Here is a 20,246-nt window from a genome sequence, read left to right as displayed (position 1 = left end):
AAGAGGACATTCCCCCTGTGGGTTAAAGCAGGGAGCCGTCATCAGACAGCTCACTGGTCCTCTCCTCGTGGGGTGCAGGGGATGTGAGCAGGGAGCATGAGCAAGGAAGTGGACATTCTCCCTGTGGGCTCCAGCAGGGTGCCGTCATCAGACAGGTCACTGGCCCGTGTGGTGTTCAGGGGCTGTGAGCCCGGCTCAAGAGCAAGGAAGAGGACATTCTCCCAGTGGGTTCCAGCAGGGAGTCGTCATCAGACAGCTCACTGGCCCTTGTGGTGTGCAGGGGCTGTGAACAGGGCCCATGTGCAGGGAAAAAAACATTCTTCCCTGTGGGGTCCAGCAGGGAGCCGTCATCAGACAGCTCACTGGCCCTTGTGCTGTGCAGAGGTTGTGAGCAGGGCCCATGAGCAAGGAAGTGGACATTTTCCCCGTAGTCTCCAGCAGGTAGCTGTCATCAGACAGCTCACTGGCCCTTGTGGTGTGCAGGGGCTGTGAGCTTGGCCATGAGCAAGGAAGAGGACATTCTCCCAGTCGGCTCCAGCAGGGAGCCGTCATCAGACAGCTCCCTGGCCCTCGTGGGGTGTAGGGGATGTGAGCAGGGCTCATGAGCAAGGAAGAGGACATTCCCTGCATGGGTTCCAGCAGGGAGCCGTCATGAGACAGCTCCCTAGCCCTCGTGGGGTGTAGAGGATGTGAGCAGGGCTCATGAGGAAGGAAGAGGACATTCTCCCTATGGGCTCCAGCAGGGAGCCATCATCAGACAGCTCACTGGTCCTTGTGGTGTGCAGATGCTGTGAGCAGGGCTTGTGAGCAAGGAAGAGGACATTCCCCCTGTGGGTTAAAGCAGGGAGCCATCATCAGACAGCTCACTGGTCCTTGTGGTGTGCAGATGCTGTGAGCAGGGCTTGTGAGCAAGGAAGAGGACATTCCCCCTGGGGGTTAAAGCAGAGAGCCGTCATCAGACAGCTCACTGGTCCTCTCCTCATGGGGTGCAGGGGATGTGAGCAGGGAGCATGAGCAAGGAACTGGACATTCTCCCTGTGGGCTCCAGCAGGGAGCTGTCATCAGACAGCTCACTGGTCCTTGTGGGGTGCAGGGGATGTGAGCAGGGCTCGTGAGCAGATAATAGGACATTCTCCCCGTGGGCTCAAGCAGTGAGCCGTCATCAGACAGCTCACTGGTCCTTGTGCTGTGCAGGGCTTGTGATCAGGGCTCGTGAACAAAGAAAAGGACATTCTCCCCGTGGGCTCCATCAGGGAGCCATCATCACACAGCTCACTTGCCCTTGTGGTGTGCAGGGGCTGTGAGCAGGGCTCATGAGCAAGGGAGAGGACAGTCTTGTGGTGGGCTCCAGCAGTGAGCCGTCATCAGACAGCTCACTTGCCCTTGTGCTGTGCAGAGGTTGTGAGCAGGGCTAATGAGCAAGGAAGTGGACATTTTTTCCCGTGGACTCCAGCAGGGAGCTGTCATCAGACAGTTCACTGGCCCTTGTGGTATGCAGGGGCTGTGAGCCCGGCTCATGAGCAAGGAAGAGGACATTCTCCCAGTGGGCTCCAGCAGGGAGCTGTCATCCGTCAGCTCGATGGCCCTTGTCCTGTGCAGGGGCTGTGAGCCGGGCTCATGAGCAAGGAAGAGGACATTCTCCCCGTAGGCCCCAGCAGGGAGCCGTCATCACACAGCTCACTGGCTCTTGTTGTGTGCAGGGGCTGTGAGCAGGGCTCATGAGCAAGGTAGAGGACAGTCTTGTGGTGGGCTCCAGCAGGGAGCCGTCATCAGACAGCTCACTGGCCCTTGTGCTGTGCAGAGGTTGTGAGCAGGTCGGGCCCATGAGCAAGGAAGTGGACATTTTCCTCGTGGGCTCCAGCAGGGAGCTGTCATCAGACAGTTCACTGGCCCTTGTGGTGTGCAGGGGCTGTGAGCCTGGCTCATGAGCAAGGAAGAGGACATTCTCCCAGTGAGCTCCAGCAGGGAGCCGTCATCCGTCAGCTCGCTGGCCCTTGTGCTGTGCAGGGGTTGTGAGCAGGACTCGTGAGCAAGGAAGAGGTCTTTCCCCCTATAGGCCCCAACTGGGAGCCGTCATCAGACAGCTCCCTGGCCCTCGTGGGGTGTAGGGGATGTGAGCAGGGCTCATGAGGAAGGAAGAGGACATTCTCCCCATGGGCTCCAGCAGGGAGCCGTCATCAGACAGCTCACTGGCCATTGTGGTGTGCAGAGGCTGTGAGCAGGGCTTTTGAGCTAGGAAGAGGACATTCCCCCTGTGGGTTAAAGCAGGGAGCCGTCCTCTTACAGCTCACTGGTCCTCTTGGGCTGCAGGGGATGTGAGCAGGGCTCATGAGCAAGGAAGTGGACATTCTCCCTGTGGGCTCCAGCAGGGTGCCGTCATCAGACAGGTCACTGGCCATTGTGGTGTGCAGGGGCTGTGAGTAGGGCTCATGAGCAAGGAAGAGGACATTTTCCCCGTGGGCTCCAGAAGGGAGCTGTCATCAGACAGCTCACTGGCCCTCGTGGTGTGCAGGGGCTGTGAGCCCGGATCATGAGCAAGGAAGAGGACATTCTCTCAGTGGGCTCCAGCAGGGAGCCGTCATCCGTCAGCTCGCTGGCCCTTGTGGTGTGCAGGGGCTGTGAGCAGGGCCCATGTGCAGGGAAACGGACATTCTTCCCTGTGGGCTCCAGCAGGGAGCCGTCATCAGACAGCTCACTGGCCCTTGTGGGGTGCAGGGGCTGTGAGCAGGGCTCATGAGCAAGGGAGAGGACATTCTCCCCGTGGGCTCCAGCAGGGAGCCGTCATCACACAGCTCACTGGCCCTCTTGCTGTGTAGGGGCTGTGAGCAGGGCTCATTAGCAAGGAAGAGGACATTCTCCCCATGGGCTTCAGCAGGGAGCAATCATCAGACAGCTCACTGGCCCTTGTGGTGTGCAGAGGCTGTGAGAAGGGCTCATGAGCAAGGGAGAGGACAGTCTTGTGGTGGGCTCCAGCAGGGAGCCGTCATCAGACAGCTCACTGGCCCTTGTGCTGTGCAGGGGATGTGAGCAGGGCTCATGAGCAAGGAAGAGGACATTACCCCCGTGGGCTCCTGCAGGGAGCCGTCATCGGACAGCTCAATGTCCCTTGTGCTGTGCAGGGGCTGTGACCAGGACCCGTGAGCAAGGAAGAGGACATTCCCCCCGTGGGTTCCAGCAGGGAGGCATCATCAGACAGCTCACTGGCCCGTGTGGTGTGCAGGGGCTGTGAGTTGGGCTCATGAGCAAGGAAGAGGACATTCTCTCAGTGGGCTCCAGGAGGGAGCCGTCATCCGTCAGCTCGCTGACCATTGTGGTGTGCAGGGGCTGTGAGTTGGGCCCATGAGCAAGGAAGAGGACATTCTCTACGTGGGCTCCAGCAGGGACCCATCATCAGACAGCTCACTGGCCCTTGTGGTGTGCAGGGGCTGTGAGCAGGGCTCATGAGCAAGGAAGAGGACATTCTCCCCGTGGACTCCAGCAGGGAGCTGCCATCAGACAGCTTCTTGTCCCTTGTGGTGTGCAGGGGCTGTGAGCAGCCAGGGCTCATGAGCAAGGAAGAGGACATTTTCCCCGTGGGCTCCAGCAGGGAGCTGTCATCAGACAGCTCACTGGCCCTTGTGGTGTGCAGGGGCTGTGAGCAGGGCTCATGAGCAAGGAAGAGGACATTCTCCCCGTGGACTCCAGCAGGGAGCTGCCATCAGACAGCTTCTTGTCCCTTGTGGTGTGCAGGGGCTGTGAGCAGCCAGGGCTCATGAGCAAGGAAGAGGACATTTTCCCCGTGGGCTCCAGCAGGGAGTCGTCATCAGACAGCTCACTGGCCCTTGTGCTGTGCAGGGGCTGTGAGCAGGACTTGTGAGCAAGGAAGAGGTCATTCTCCACGTGGGCTGCAGCAGGGAGCCGTCATCAGACAGCTCACTGGCCCTTGTGGGTGCAGGGGCTGTGAGCAAGGAAGAGGGCATTCTACCATTTGGTTGCTACTTCTGAGTTTGGCATTTTTCTGCACTTGTGACCTAGGTCTGTGCAGGTGGGCACATTTTGAGAGGGGGGATCTAATGTTGGGAGAGGGCTAACTTCGGAGACTGTGGTGGCAAACCTACTTGTGTGGGGACATCTCACTACTTTTACCCATTCTAATGAGAGCATTCTGCTGCTGCATCAATGTTACTAGCAGGTACAGCTCATCCTCACAGTATGCCTTATGTGTCTGGTTTCAGACGTGAAGGGGGTATTTAATGGTTAACTATCTCCTTGATGTCTGAAACCAGACACCTATGGACTCCTGTGTGGATGAGCTGTACCTCCTATACACTTCCAATCACCCCACTGGCTTGTAAGTGCTAACACCTCTTTACGATTTCAATTGCCTAAACATGAATGCATTAGAATGCAGGTGTTAACAATGAACCGCTTTACATTAGTAATGCCCACACAATGATCTCATTGGCATTTTTATTTGAATTGTGGGTGTGTCCTGTTTTGGGCTGCAGCTCCTGGCATTCAGATAGTTAATGTCTTCCTTTCTCTCGTCTTGCAGTAACACCACTTTAGTGGATTGTAAAATGGACACCTGTTGACACAGAAAAGAGCCAGACTTACTTTACAGGTAAGAAAGCAATTTGGTTGTGGTTCCTCGTGCGACATAAAGGCCTGTTTGTGATTGCTTGCGACATTTTACAAAGTAAGACATTTTGTTTGGTTGTGCAAATTGTGTGAATTGTACCAGAACCTGGAGTATTGGAATACTTCCTTCTTCTTCATAAGGACTGCCTGCAAATCAAATACATTTTTAGTCTTTTCGTTTGAAAACGGTACTGTAAAATTCACCCTTTTAACCCTTTAAATGTTTCTTATGGGGAGAATTCCCCCAAGCCCTCTTTGAGTGGTTTGGGCTGCCTTGCTGCGCTCGGTCGGTATGGCATATCTGGGAGAAATATTTATGCCCCTCCAGTTTAAAAATTCACCAGCGCCACTGGGATAGACAAGTGGAGGGGCTGGATTATGTGTGGGGAAACCGGTGTGTTTTGAGGCTCTCTCGGAAAGTGGTGAGGTGCAGTGCAGATGTCAAGAGGTAGGGTGTTCCATGCTTTGGGTGCCCTGTGGGTAAATGCTGTTTTTGTGCCATGTTAGTTTCAAGAGTGGAATGTGTAGGGAATGATGGCCTGCTTATCTGGCCTTTCTGTGCGCCAGGATGCAATATTGCCCCTCGCCACTCGTGATCGGTGAGTGATAATTTAAAATGAGCAAGTAAGGATTTGTGTTTTGCGACTAGTTGATTTATATCAGATTTAGAGTACCATACTTACCATTTGGAGTTCTTACCCAGAGAGAGACAATAGGAAAGGGAGGGAGCAACTACTGTAGGAATAAGTGTGCAGGATTGTTTGTTTTTGTTTGGTTGTTTATTTATTTATAATGCACACCAGACCCAAGGGTATTAGGGCGCAGAAAAAAATGGAAAAGAGGATTGTTCAGCTTAGGTTACATTGCTGTACGTTACAATACAATATATTAATAAACAGTGCAGGCATATATCATACAAATGGACAAATGATAGCGGAGAACATATAGCAACAATTATATACAATAGTGGTGGAGAGTAATGTGGCAGCGTGGAAAAGGTCAGATGTCATGCTCCTGGATCCATTGGATGAGGTGGAATCTGAAGCGTGGGTAGGGCATGTCTTCTCTTAAAGAAGGTGGGAGTGAGTTCCAGTTTTGTGCGGCTTTGACCGGGAAGCTACTAGCACCAGTTTTCATACGTTTGTATCTGGGCACTTGAAGTAGGTTAGCAGTGGCTGTTCTGGAGGGGCAGTTAGTAGATTGTCTCTGGAATCTGGAAGTGAGGTACTGGGGGCAGCCATATGTAAGCATTTATGAGTTAGGGAGGCTGATTTGAGGAGAATTTTATCTTTGGTGGAGAGCCAATTGTTGGATCTTCTAAAGTCAGATATGTGGGCTTTTTTGGGAATGTTGAAGGTTCCTCTGTTAGGCAGAAACCTGTGCAGTTCCCTTAGGGACCACTGCAAAAGATTTAGGACTACAGGTGTTTGCCAGTAAACCCAATTGGTAGCAGTCTGCACCTCCCAGATTTACCTGGTAGCTGTGGCTGAGCAGTCAGACTTCCCCCAAGAAGAGTTAGGCATTATATAGAGTATACACAATAGTCGCTCAGACACAGTAGCACAAGCAAACACTGACCAGAGCTTTGGTATCAAGGTATATAATTATTTATTTAAAAACACGCTTATTGAAACACTCCAGCACTATTATTGTAAGTAAGTTCAAATCACAGTCACTATTAATATATATACATCCCTTATTCCTTGTTAGACAAGTCTTAGTTAACACCACTTATTTCCAGACAGAGGTGAGCGCTTAACTGGAGATGGCACTCCAATAAGTTATCAAAAAAGGGAGGGAAAAGGCAGAAATTAGAAAAGCACACAACACTAATACTATAGAAGAACCCAAGCAAGGCAGGAAAGTCAAAGTCTACTGTTGAGTAAAAAGTTCAGAGGCCAGACTCCCTCTTGGAGAGAGCAGCACACCAATGCGCCCAAGATCACACAGTTGAATAGGCTTGCAAAGTCTTGCAGAGAGTTCAAAAAGGATTTAGTTAAGCTCAGAAAAGTTTAGTTAGCCAGCCGTGGGACTACCCAGATGGTAAAGGAGGATTTACTCGTCACCCCACACAAACCGTTGTAAGGGAGGCCAGGCGGACACAGTACCTTAAAAGTGGAGAGGATCCTCCAGCGGGGGCAGTTGTTCCTGGCAGCGGGTGCAAGTCGCGGCGTCGTCCAGAGGAAGAGAGGATCTCGACGTGGAGGAAAGCTGAAGGTCGTTGCAGTACCAGGGAAGAAACCAGCCGCGGAGTTCTCCGGTTAAAAGGGTACTACGCCTTTATTCGCGATAGTGGTAAATCGTGGTATCCCGGTTGCCGGGGTGCTTGGCACAGGCAAGGCGGCCACGAGATGATCCGGGAAGGCGAAAAAGAAGGCAAACTGGTTATCCCAACCAGTCAAACGAAGAAGACTCTCCGGACCGGAGATCTCCTCTGTCGTCAAGAAGTGGTGAGACGGTTCAGCAGGGCTCCACCGGTGGTGTCGTGTTAGGCAGAAACCTGTGCAGTTCCCTTAGGGACCACTGAAAAAGATTTAAGACTACAGGTGGTTGGCAGTAAACCCAATTGGTAGCAGCCTGTACCACCCAGATTTACCTGGTAGCTGTGGCTGAGCAGTTAGACTTCTCGCAAGAAGAGTTAGGCAGTATATAGAGCATACACAATAGGTACAGAGACACAGTAGCACAAGCAAACACTGACCAGAGCTTTGGTGTAAAAGTATATAATTATTTATTAGAAAGACACACTTGTAAATTACACTAGCACAAAAGGTAAGTAAATTCAACACACAGTCACTATTATATATACACAACCTTGATTACTTGTTAGACAAGTCTTAGTGAGAAACACCACTTATTTTCAGACAGAGGTGAGCGCTTAAACTAAGATGGCACTCTAACAAGTTATGTAAAAAGGGAGGGAAAAAGGCAGAGTTTATGAAAGCACACAATTTCAATACTTTTAAATGAACCACGGTCAGGCAGGTTAGGCAGAGTCTACTGGAGAGCAAGGAAGTTCAAAGGTTATGCCCAAAGAGTCTTTATAGATTAAAAAGAAATGAGATCAAGTCAGAAAAGTTTAGTTAACGTGTCCCAGGCTAACCCAGGTTAGAAAGTCGAGGCTTTACTGTCACCCCGAGCAATCTGTCGCAAGGGAAGCCAGGCGGGACTCACTACCTGAAATGGGAAGAATGATCCAGCGGGGGCAGTTGTTCCTGGCAGCGGGTGCAAGTCGGTTTTTCGTCCAGAGGAAGAGGAGGTCTCGTCGTGGAGGAAAGATGAAGGTCATTGCACTGCCAGGGAAGAAACCAGCCGCGGAGTTCTTCGGTTAAAAGGTACTACCCTTTTATTCGTGGTAGTGGTAAACCGTGGTATTCTGGTTGCCAGGGTACTTGGCACAGGCAAGGCGGCCAAGAGATGATCCGGGAAGGCAAACAAGAAGGCAAAACTGGTTATCACCACCAGTCAAAGGAAGAAGACTCTCCGGACTGGAGATCTCCTCTGTTGTCGGGAAGTGGTGAGACGGTTCAGCAGGGCTCCAGCGATGGTGTTGTCGTAGCAGGTTGGCTCAGCTTCTCCCTCTTCGGATTCTTTAGGTCCTGTGGTGACTTCTAACGTTCCAGTCCCAAAAGCCCTGCTTTTATGCAGAAAACCCCCATTCACTCAGCCTAGCTATCACTCAAACATGCTAAGTGGTGAGCCGGCCGGCTCACTACTGGGCCAATCAGGACAGAGTGTGACTTGAGTTGCCAAGGCAACTCAGTCCAGGGTGCCTAAACCCCCGTCCACCCCTCCTAAGTACCCCAGACAGAGTGGCACCACTTGGAGGGCTTCTGTGGAGAAGCCCACCAAAAAGGTGGAACAAAGTGCTCGACTTGGGTTGGAGTCACAGAAGCGAACACAAACGCCATTTTGGAACCAAGTTTCGGCAAAATATACCAACCAGCAATTTTATATTAATTTAATAAACCGCCGGTATGTTCGAGGCTATATTAAAAAGTGGTAGCCTCGAACAATGGGAAAATCCCATAGGGATATATTTGCGGTCGAATATATAAAGTAGTATCCACTGCCACCAGCCAAAACTCGATCAGGGGGGACTGGACCGTGCCCCCTCGACCAACAGACCCAGGGGCAATCGAATTGCCCCGACCAGTACGTCCACAATATGATGGTTTCTAACTGGTTCTGTTCGCAATTTAAGACTAGTAAAGCAAATGGTGACTTTACATGCCCTGGGAGACAGTAGTCGGTCCCAGGGTATGGAGTCTATAATTGGGGGTCACTATGACACCCCTGGGTTACGGCACGGAGGGTGCTGTGTAACCCAAATCTCAAAAACACATGAAACCCTATGGAGTAAAAGACCACATAGCCCATAAAACACATACAAAGTCAAAGGAACACCTCAAATCATGTCTAAGAGTGGGAGTAAAAGAGTCTCACTCTTAGCAGGAGAAAAAAATAAACCCCAAAAATCCAGCAAAGCTTCTGGGGGACTCACTAGGTTTGGGAAATTAGCCTTTACAGAGAATTCTCCCTAACATGCTCTCAAAGCATTATTTTGTAAGATCTGGATTTTGTTAGTAATGTATTTGTTGCAACCTACATATAGGGCATTGCAATAATGCAGTTTAGATAATACCAGGGCTCTTGCTAGAGTAATGCAGTTGTTGGGTGTAAGAAATGGCTTGGCTGCTCTCATTAGCTTACACGTGTAAGCGGTAGCCGAGGCCATGGGGTTTTACTTGTTTTTTGAAGGTGAGAGTGGAGTCTAGGTAGAAGCCAAGACTTTTCACTTCCTTGGCTACTGGGATGTTACTATTGTCTATGATGAAGTTAGAGTATAGATGGCCTAATTTATTGAGATTTGCCGTGTTGCCCAGAATGACGAGTTCCGTTTTGTCATCATTCAGGCATAGTCCATGAGAGGCCATCCATGCCTGGATGATGAGGTATACTCTGTTCACAAAGGCCAAATCCTTATCGTAATCTCCCGTCAACTGGATGAGGATCTGTGTATCATCTGCGTAATTAGTGTAGGTGATACCCAGGCCATCTAGATCATCGAAAAGGGGCTTCGTAAAGATGTTGTACAGAGTGGGCGAAACACATGAACCCTGAGGCACTCCACAAGTGATAGGAATAGGGTCCGCGGCTGCTGAAGGTGCGAAGACCCGCATGGTTCTATTATCTAAGAAGGATTGGATCCAGGCTATGGCTTCTTGTGAGAAGTTGGTGGCCGAGTCCAGGTGGTGGCAGAGAGTCTTATGATCAACCAAGCGAAACGCTGCTGAGAGGTCGAGCAGCAGTAGTAATGCTGTGTTACCATTGTCTCTCAGGGTGTCTATTTGTGCTTTAAGGTCGATCAGTGCAGTTTCCGTTCCGTGTTTTTGTCTAAAACCTGACTGAAGTACTCCTAAGAGGTGGTTGCATTCCAGATATTGTTGAATTTGGAGGTACGCTACCTTATCCAGAATTTGAAGCAGGAATGGTACTGTCGTAATAGGACGATAGTTAGTGGGAATGGCCGGGTCAAATGTTTTTTTTTTTTAGAAGTGGGAGGACCCATGACTGTTTCAAATTGTTGGGAATGGTGCCGGTAGAGAATGAAGCATTTATAAGTTTGGTTATGAATGGGGAGAGGTCCAGTGCGGCATCTTTTATGATTTGTGCAGGACAAGGGTCGCCTTGTCAATTGGAGGGTTTAGGGTGACTTTTTCAACTTCTAGAATAGATACTTTCTTAAAGTAGAAAAGGGGTTAAGGCAGTTCAGAAGGGGTGAGAGGTGAGGTATTTAAAGGCACAGGGGCCGTAATGTTGTTAACGTTGGAGGTGAGGAGGAGGGATTCTTTTTTGTTGTTAATTTTGGCCTGCAGGGTCGTTATTTTATTAGCTAGGGCTCTCTGCATGCTAGTGCACCAGGTTTTGTCCTTGAGGCAAGTGTCAGGGGCTTGGATAGGTGTTTCCGATTCTTTAAGGATTATCAATAGGTCTTTTGTATTGGAATTAGCTTGGGTGATACGCAGATTGTAGGATTCTTGTTTGGCAAGGATTATTTCTTTTTTGTACAGGGAGGCTAGTTTTGTGAGGTTGTTTTTGTTAGTATCAGAAGGGTTTAATCTCCATGTCTGTTCACATTTATGTTTCTCAAATCTAAAGGCTTTTAGGTGGAGAGAGAACCATGAATTAACATGGTTTTTCTGTTTGCACTTTCTGATTATCAAGGGTTCTATGGTGTCCAGAGCAGATAACATTACTTTATTGTATCGACCAAGGTGAGTGGGTCTGCAGAGTCAGGGAGTGAATTCAAAGTAGGGATGATCAGAGGAATTAGTTTGTCAGCTGTAATGTTCTTTTTGTTCCTATTAAGAATAGCGGGGGGTATACTGGTGGCATGATAGGGGGCTGTGACTTCAAGGGAGAAAGAGATCAGGTGATGGTCAGACCAGGGCAAAGGTGTTATGGCAGTGATGGACGTTTGACAATGGTGTTCCGCTATCCAATCAAGGGTTCTGCCTTTAGTGTGAGTGACGCCTGTTACCTTTTGGGTGAAACCTAGTTCCTCGATGGAATCGTTGATCTGTGTGGCATTAGGATATAAGGGGTCTTTGTAGCCAAGATTGAAGTCTCCTAGGAGAAGACTCAGTGAGGTATTTTTAAGGTTATCCGAAAGGATGTTAGTGAGATCTTCTTTAAAGGATCCTAGAGGGCCTAGAGGTCTGTAGATTAGGTGGATAGATATAGTTTGAGTAGTTGAGATGGTTAGTTTGGTGGTCAAGAGTTCACACAAGTCTACCTTTAATGGAGGAGCAAGTCTCAGTGCTAGGCTGGTTTTGCCGATTATGGCTAGGCTGCCGCCTCGAGAGGTGGTGCAGTCTATTCTTAGAAGAGTGTGGTCATCAGGGGTGGCTAACATAATTGCTGGGCCAGCTGCTGAATGAAGCCAGGATTCCGCAATAGCGAGGAAGTCAATTCTTTCAGTTGTGATAAGGTTGGCTATTTCAGTGGCGTGTGCCACCAGAGACCGGGCATTTATTAAGGCCCCTCTTATACCAGGCAGTATGGTCTCAGCAGGTAGTGTCGCAGTGTTGTGGGGGGGGGGCTTGGGTAGGTGGTGGAATCTCGAAGAGAGGCGGCTGTTGAGCTGGAGTGGGTGTTTCTAGACAGGTTGTTGGAAAGGAGGTGTAGAGATGGCTGTGGGTTCGTAAATTTCGGGGAGTCTGGCACTAAGTTTAAGGTTTCTTTGGGAAAGATTGCATGGTCTAGTGATCATGTCATTTAAGTTTTTGGGATCGTTTGGGGGTGTCACAGACGCCAAGGAGGGCGGAGTATGAGGCATGTTAACATCTATTGTGGTAAGTAAGTGTAGGATATTCCTCAGTAGGACTGTATAAGTGGCTGGCAAATACATAATTTATGTGGAGGTGGGCTAGCTAATGGTAGGGGTACCATATATAAGGAGTAAGCTCAGAATGGGCACTGATGACAGTTTAGGTGGGCAAGCAGATAGTGGCTTGATAGTCACAGCGCTGTAAGGCAAGGCAGAGAGTGGCAGTGTTAGATGGCTGTGTTAGCACACATAGGCTAAGCAGGTGGGCATTGGAATGGCAGGCTGGGCAGGGTATAGGCTGCGCTAGCAAAGTGCTCACAAAAGTCGCTAGTTGACCATAATATGGGCAATGCAATCAAAAATGGTTAATAAATTCACATACTAGGTGTGTTATTGGCGAAGCTGGCAATGTGTGCAGTTTGCTCACATGGATCACAGATAACACTGAGTGAAAGGTCGCAGAACTGTGGGGCTGTGCGTAAATAGACAATGTTAGCACAATAGTGACATGGACGTTAGGGTCACAACCTAAATATAAAGCAGGCAGTGCTGCCACTGAACTATGAGGCTAGGCATACATAAACAATGCTGGCATAATAGTGACATGGGCATTAGGGTCACAGACTGAGTATAAGGCAGGCAGAATTGTCACAGTAGTCCAAAGAATAACGTAAAGGGCATGATATGAGCAGAGCTAGTCATACAGTCATAATGATCATAGGCTAACGTAATCTGATCGCTATTGGCAGGGTAGTCGCAGAAGCTACAGAGTAAGTTCAGTGTAGGTATGATAATTGCAGAGTAGGCATAGGTGACATGTGTAACGTTCAACGAGTGCACAGGTGGTTAAGATCTGCGGTGCAGGCGCATGACACTAAAACATGCTGCACGCAGCCTGATCATAGCAGCAGGGGTGCACTGCAGGCCGCATGAATACGAGATAGTTGGTGTAGGCAGGTAGTGGTACAGGTGTTGCGGGCAGGGAAAAGGGTGCCCGGCACTATACGGCTAGGTAGAATGGTTGGGGAAATATTTATAAGAGGTTACAGGCAAACCTTGGATCCTGAGGCGGGGTGCAGTGCAGCGAATGGGGCACATGTGACAAAATGCGCAAATAATCGAGTTGCGATTACCGGTTGAAGTCTGCAAGTAGATTTAGGGAGCTATAAAGTTTCAGTCATTTCGAACAGTTGAGGGCAGAGTTTTTCTTACCAGTGTGATTGGATACTGGCTTCAGCCGATAGCAGATAGAAAGCCAGATAGTTGCGGCAGCAGGAGAGCAGAGTTCTTAGTCCTGGCCTCTGGCAACTCTGGACAGGCTCAGGACAGGAAGCCTTGTTGGGAGGCGTTAGTGGGAGGGCCGGCGTTCGCCTGCCGGCAATGTGATTGGCTCAAATAGGCACAGAGCTCCAATCACAGCAGACGCAGGATTGTACATGCTGTGAGTAAAATGCAAACAAGAACACAAGTAAGCAGCAGATTAACATCAGTTGCTGTTCCTCCATTTACACCCATCCTTTTTTCAGGTTACTTTGCCTTTCTCTGAATTCCTTTATTTAATTTGATGGACAGACTGACCGACAGGATCTCTCAGTATCGCCATGTTTGTTAGTGTGGGGGTGGGTCAATCTGTACTACACTTGCCAATGTTCTTCATTGTTGTACAATTGCATGAAATAATATCTGAAATCTTTGCTTCTTTCAACAGAGACTGGAGTCATTTCCAAAACCAAAAATCTGGACATGAAGACGAGACGATGGGATATACCAAGGAATAAGAGAAGCTCTACAGACGATGGGCAGTGCCATTCCAATGAACCTGCAAATAATGTACCATCCTCCTCGGGGAGTCCAATGCCCAGCACACCTATGAAGATCAAAACAAAGGAGAAGGCAGCTGCCTGCAGAGTCTGTGGGATGTGCTTCACTCACAGGTCCATTCTAATCTCACACATGACATCCCATGGGGGCGAGAAGCTGTACAAGTGCACTGAGTGTGAAAAAAGCTTCAATCATCTCTCAAGACTCTATGAGCATCAGAGAACCCATACTGGGGGGAAGCCCTACAAGTGCACAGAGTGCAAGAAAAGCTTCAGGCACTCCTCAGCATTGACAAGCCATCAGAGGATCCATACTGGAGAGAAGCCCTACATGTGCACAGAGTGTAAGAAATGTTACAGAAAATCCTCAGATCTGAAAAGGCATCATTGGACCCATACAGGGGAGAAGGCCTTCAAATGCCCTGAGTGCACAAAATGTTTCATACAGTCCTCGGCTCTGAAAATCCATCAAAGAATGCATACAGGGGAGAAGCCCTACAAGTGCACAGAGTGCAAGAAATGCTTCAGCTCATCCTTACTCCTGAAAAGGCATCAGAGCATCCATACTGGGGTGAAGCCCTACAAGTGCACTGAGTGTGAGAAAAGCTTCAATCAGATCTCAAGACTCTATGAGCATCATAGAACCCATACTGGGGTGAAGCCCTACACGTGCACAGAGTGCAAGAAATGCTTCAGTTCATCCTTACTCCTGAAAAGGCATCAGAGGATCCATACTGGGGTGAAGCCTTATGAGTGCACAGAGTGTAAGAACAGTTATTGTACATCCTCAGATCTGAAAAGGCATCTTATGACCCATACTGGGGAGAAGCCCTACACATGCACAGAGTGTGATAAAAGCTTCAATCTGATCTCAAGACTAAATGAGCATCATAGGATTCATACTGGCGAGAAGCCCTACAAGTGCACTGAGTGCAAGAAAAGCTTCAGTCGTCCGTCATCTCTAAAAATCCATCAGAGGATCCATACAGGTGAGAAGCCATATGAGTGCACAGATTGTAAGAACAGTTACTGTAGATCATCAGATCTGAAAAGGCATCTTATGAACCATACAGGGGAAAAGCCCTTCAAGTGCACGGAGTGCACACAATGCTTCAGTCACTCCTCAGCTCTGATAGTCCATCAGAGGATCCATACTGGGGTGAAACCATATGAGTGCACAGAGTGCAAGCAATGCTTCAGGCGCTCCTCAGCTCTGATAGTCCATCAGAGGATCCATACTGGGGTGAAGCCATATGCGTGCAAAGAGTGTAAGGAAAGTTACAGTAGCTCCTCAAATCTGAAAAGGCATCTTATGAACCATACAGTGAAGAAGCCCTTCTAGTGCCTCGAGTGCACACAATGTTTGTGTCAATCCTCAGCTCTGATAATCCACCATAGAACCAATACTGGGGGGAAGCCCTACAAGTGCACAGAGTGCAAGAAATGCTTCATTTCATCCTTACTCCTGAAAACGCATCAGAGCATCCATACTGTTGAGAAGCCCTACAAGTGCACAGAGTGCAAGAAATGCTTCATTCAGTTCTCAGCTCTGAGCAGCCATCAGAGCATCCATACTGGAGTGAGGCCCCGCAAGTGCTCAGAGCGCATGAAAAGCTTCAGTGCCTCTCAACCCTAAGCACCCATCAGAGGACCCAAATATGTATGAAAGCTCAATCACTGCTCAAGTCTGAGCAAACATCAGAAGAATCATTGTTTTAAGAACACCAGAGGACCACCAAATGTTTAGGAGATCTTTGACTATAGAGATGTCAAGTAGGGAATCGGTTTGGATGTATTTTCATCAGTGTTTAACCCTTAGGCAGTTGTCAGCACTCTGAAATGAATGAATATCATAACACTATGTAAAGAATGCACAAGTCATATACACCGAAATACACAAAAAAACTACAATAAAAGAAATACCATCACAGCAACAATCAGGACTCAGTAGCACGAGGGCAGGCAGACAATTAAACTCATTATTTGGAATTTAAATGACAGAGATTAACATGCTTCAACAATGCTCAGCAATATTACAATTGTTTTTATTTTTGTTATTATGTTGCAGCCCAAAGGCTTTTTATAACAGCTATACAAAACATGAACTTAATTGGCCTTATTACGAGTATGGAGGTAGCCATGCCCTTAGTAAGGGCATGGCTGCCTCCATACCGGGTCCCAGTACCGGGTTCCTTCAATGAGGAATAACCGGGTCATTCCGACTTTGGAAGACCCGGTAATTCCTCCTTGAAGGAACCCATCCCAATTCCCATTTGAGCCCCCATAGGGAACCGCTATGGACGTCTGGTCTGACCAGACGTTCATAGCGCGTCCTGCAAGGGAACCTCGTAATAAGGCATCCCGTAATGAACGGTTCCAGTCCCGTACCGGCCCCCTTCATTACGGGAGCGCCTATGTTATAATAAGGCCCAATGTCTTTGATAAGCTCCTCCCCCGCCTTATCAACCTCCCTCCTCCTTCTGCACCAGATCCTTCGGCATCCCTGGCTCTCTTGCCTGCTATGCCCACCTTGGCTCCCTTGCCACCTCCTAACCATCCTTCATACCTCGACACGGCCTCCTTGCCACCACCTTGCACACTGACAAACCCTTCAGCCTCCTCCCCTTTGGTGAACATGCCACCCACTAACACCGTATCTGGCCCTCCCTTGCCCCCTCCGGCCCAGCCCGCACTGGCTCCTTTCTCAACCACTAGGGTCCCAGCTCCCTTGCTGGCCTTGGCTCCTCTGCCGTCTTCGACCTCTGCCCCTCAGACACTCTCGTCACTTATGGGGGGACCTCGGTCCCCTCCTCCCCCCATAGGTCTTTCACTGATGGCAATCTTCACCACATTGGTTGCAGGGGAATAGGCCGGCACCACAAACGTTAATTAGGTTCAAATTGATTCCATTTATAGTAATTCTAATCGAGGTTCTGTAGGAGCTATCTTGAATGAACAGATCCTATGACACAAGGATCCAGAAATACAGACAGGAAAAAAACCTGCGTGAAACTACCCAGTTAAAGCCGGATGCTCACAAACGGCTCTTCAAACCAAAAGCTGCATTGCATGTTCCAAAAACAGTTCAAGATTGTATTGTATTGTTTATTTATTTATAGAGCGCGACTGGCCGTTAAGCAACTGGGCGCTTGCAGTGAAATAAATCTTGGGTTACAGGTACATGAATACGTTACAATTCTTAGGTTACAGGATCATATATTACAGTTGCATTACATTTCTTAGGTTACAGGATCATATATTACAGGCTCATATGTCGAGCATTACTTACAAGGCATTTTTACTTACAAGAGAGATATGTTACATTTTATCAGAATCTTTTGTGTAGCACTGTCGGATGACTTACGGTATCGATAAGTAAGATGTTTGCAATGCATATACAGAGTATTTGGTACAGTTGGGGCATTTAGCGGTCGTTATTTTTAAGCCAGAGTTTAGCGTTGGCTTTGAACACATGGAAGGAGGGGGTGGCTCTAAGTGCATCTGGGATGGAGTTCCAGAGCTGCGCTGCTTGAACCGGGAAGCTGGATCCACCAGTTTTTTTCAGTTTAAAGTTAGGGACTTTGATGCTATCTGAGAGGGCTTTTCTGATGGGACGTTCAGAAGTATGCTTTGTGAATTTTTCTGACAGGTATGCAGGAGCTTTGTTGTTCAGACAGTTATGTGTAATGTTCAGGATTTTGAGTTTGATACGGTCATTGATGGCCAGCCAGTTGGCGGCTCTTCTGTGGGTAGAAATGTGTTGTCCTTTGGGTATGCCTAGGGCTGTTCTGAGAGCATTGTTCTGCAGGGTTTGGAGTTTGTTAGTGTTATGTTTACTGGTGCCTAGGTACAGTGCATTGCAGTAATCTAATTTGGTGAGGATGAGGGCTCGCGCAATAGTGGTGCAGCTATCTGTGGAAAGGTATGGTTTGCAGGCATGGATGAGTTTGCAAGTGTAGCTGGTAGCTGAGGCTGTAGCATTTACTTGCTTGTCGAGGGTGAGAGCTGAGTCTAGGTAGAAGCCTAAGGTTTTTACTTCTTTAGCTACCTTTATTTTGATGTCATCGATCGTGATGGAATTGTAACGCTGGGGTAGTTTGTTCAGTTTATTGGTAGAACCAATGATTAAGAGCTCGGTCTTATTGTCGTTAAGACATAGGCCATGAGTGGCTATCTAGGTTTGGATGATTTGGTAAATTTTGTTTATGAGTCTGGTGTCTTTTTCGTAGTCACCTTGGATTGGGATAAGGATTTGGGTGTCATCGGCGTAATTGGTATATGAGACCCCAAGCTTGTCCAATATATCAAAGAGAGGCTTTGTAAAAATATTGTATAGCGTGGGGGAAACACATGACCCTTGAGGGACTCTGCAGGTGATGGGGACTGGATCCGTTGCTGATGAAGGAGAGAAGACTCTTATGGTTCTCTGGTCAAGGAATGAATTTATCCATGCCGTGGCTTTTGTGGAGAAGTTGGCTGCCGATTTGAGGTGATTGCACAGTACCTTGTGATCTACCAGGTTGAAAGCAGCTGATAGGTCTAGGAGTAGGAGAATAGACACATCTCCTCTGTCTTTACGCTCGTCTAGCTGGTTTTTAAGATCAAGGAGAGCCGTTTCGGTTCCATGTCTTGGCCTAAATCCAGATTGTCTTGACCCTAGTAGATTGTTGCTCTCCAGATAATCTCGGATCTGAAGGTATGCGGCTTTATCTAGGATTTTAAGGAGGAACGGGACAGTTGTTATTGGCCTGTAGTTTGTTGGGACGTTGGGGTCCAGGTTAACGTTTTTTAGTAGAGGTAGTAGCCATGCGTCTTTAAGGTTTGTTGGCACAGAGCATGATTAAATGAGGAGTTAATGAATGATGTGACGAAGGGGGCTAGTTCACGTGCAGCCTCTTTAATAATTGGGGCTGGACAGGTATCCCTGAGGCATCGGGACGGTTTCAAGGACCAGATGATGTTCTTAGTTTCTGCAGTAGAGATGGCTCTAAAGCTAAATTGGTTAGGGGGTTTAGTGTGGTTAGTGGCAAGTTCCTGGATGACGGTTTCTTGCGTAGAGATGATCTTTTCAATTAGTCTTGAATAGCCTAGGCAGGTTATAGAGATATTAAAGCATCCTCCACGTAGTGATGCAAATGATTATTTAATCAAATTAGTTGAATCAGAAATGTAAGGACAGACAGCTTCCTTAACGGTATACGGCTCATAGCCAATGCATTTCAGAGCCTTGCTCCATCGTCAGGACTGAGCAATGAATTGTACACATATAGTAATACAAGGGTTACATACAAAGTCGTAATTCAGCAATAAATCAATACATACCAATTGTGTTCATGTGGCGTATACACAAAAAGTGGAGAAAGAAAGCACAACGTAAAACATGAATGACTAATAAAACTTAAAGTCAACAATGACATGAATAGGTATTACAAAAGGTGTGCTCCATACCTTACTAGCAGAGCATTTAGTCTCTGTGAATAGTAATGAGGTGCTTGTTAGCTGGAACCCAACCCAATGTGAGGTAATGGGAACATATTTAAAGAGTATAGTATGTGCCGCGATCGTGGGAAGCTTGAGTGATAAGATCTGTAAAAGATCCAAAGATAACGATCAGACACTCCTGTGCGAGTGTCGCGTTGACATGGCTAACTGCCAACAGCGGGAAGCTTACCTGCTTGTGCGGGAGTACTGCTCGCAATGACTTCGTGCATGGGGGCGCGTATACGTAAGTTTGTATATGTGTATCTATGGAGGCGCTGACGTCTCATGCGCCGTATGGCGGCATGACATCATTGACACCTCACACCCCAGATGCCCGGCGCGAACAGGGAGTCTGGTAAGAAGAAGTGCTAGGCAGAAACCTGTGCAGTTCCCTTAGGGACCACTGCAAAAGATTTAAGACTACAGGTGGTTGGCAGTAAACCCAATTGGTAGCAGTCTGTACCACCCAGATTTACCTGGTAGCTGTGGCTGAGCAGTCAGACTTCTCTCAAGAAGAGTCAGGCAGTATATAGAGCATACACAATAGATATGAGACACAGTAGCACAAGCAAACACTGACCAGAGCTTTGGTGTAAAAGTATATAATTATTTATTTAAAAGACACACTTGTAAATTACACTAGCACAAAAAGGTAAGTAAATTCAACACACAGTCACTATTATATATACACAACCCTGATTACTTGTTAGACAAGTGTTAGTGAGAAACACCACTTATTTTCAGACAGAGGTGAGCGCTTAACCTAAGATGGCACTCTAACAAGTTATGTAAAAAGGGAGGGGGGAAAGGCAGAGTTATGAAAGCACAAGATTTCAATACTTTTAAATGAACCACAGTCAGGCAGGATAGGCAGAGTCTACTGGAGAGCAAGGAAGTTCAAATGCCAGGCCCACTCTTAGAGAGAGCAAGCGAAATGTGTCCAGGATCACACAGTGGGGTTATGCCCAAAGAGTCTTTGTAGATAGTTCAAA

At 48.1% G+C, this 20,246-nt stretch overlaps 1 protein-coding gene across 1 annotated transcript in view; it reads left to right on the top strand.

Moving 5' to 3' along the window:
- Window positions 1–17,003, top strand: part of LOC138514439 (zinc finger protein 271-like) — a 108,090-nt gene extending 91,087 nt beyond the window's left edge. The window contains exons 2-3 of the mRNA XM_069629950.1: window positions 4,535–4,603; window positions 13,662–17,003. Coding sequence (XP_069486051.1) covers window positions 13,697–15,115 — 1,419 coding nt within the window. The 5' untranslated portion in view covers window positions 4,535–4,603; window positions 13,662–13,696 and the 3' untranslated portion in view covers window positions 15,116–17,003. The remainder of the gene's footprint in view (window positions 1–4,534; window positions 4,604–13,661) is intronic.
- The last annotated feature ends 3,243 nt before the right edge of the window (window positions 17,004–20,246 follow it).

This window comes from Ambystoma mexicanum, chromosome 12 (assembly GCF_040938575.1).
Source record: "Ambystoma mexicanum isolate Mex_15411 chromosome 12, UKY_AmexF1_1, whole genome shotgun sequence".
Lineage (NCBI taxonomy): Eukaryota > Metazoa > Chordata > Amphibia > Caudata > Ambystomatidae > Ambystoma > Ambystoma mexicanum.
This window is presented reverse-complemented; position numbering and strand designations above follow the sequence as displayed.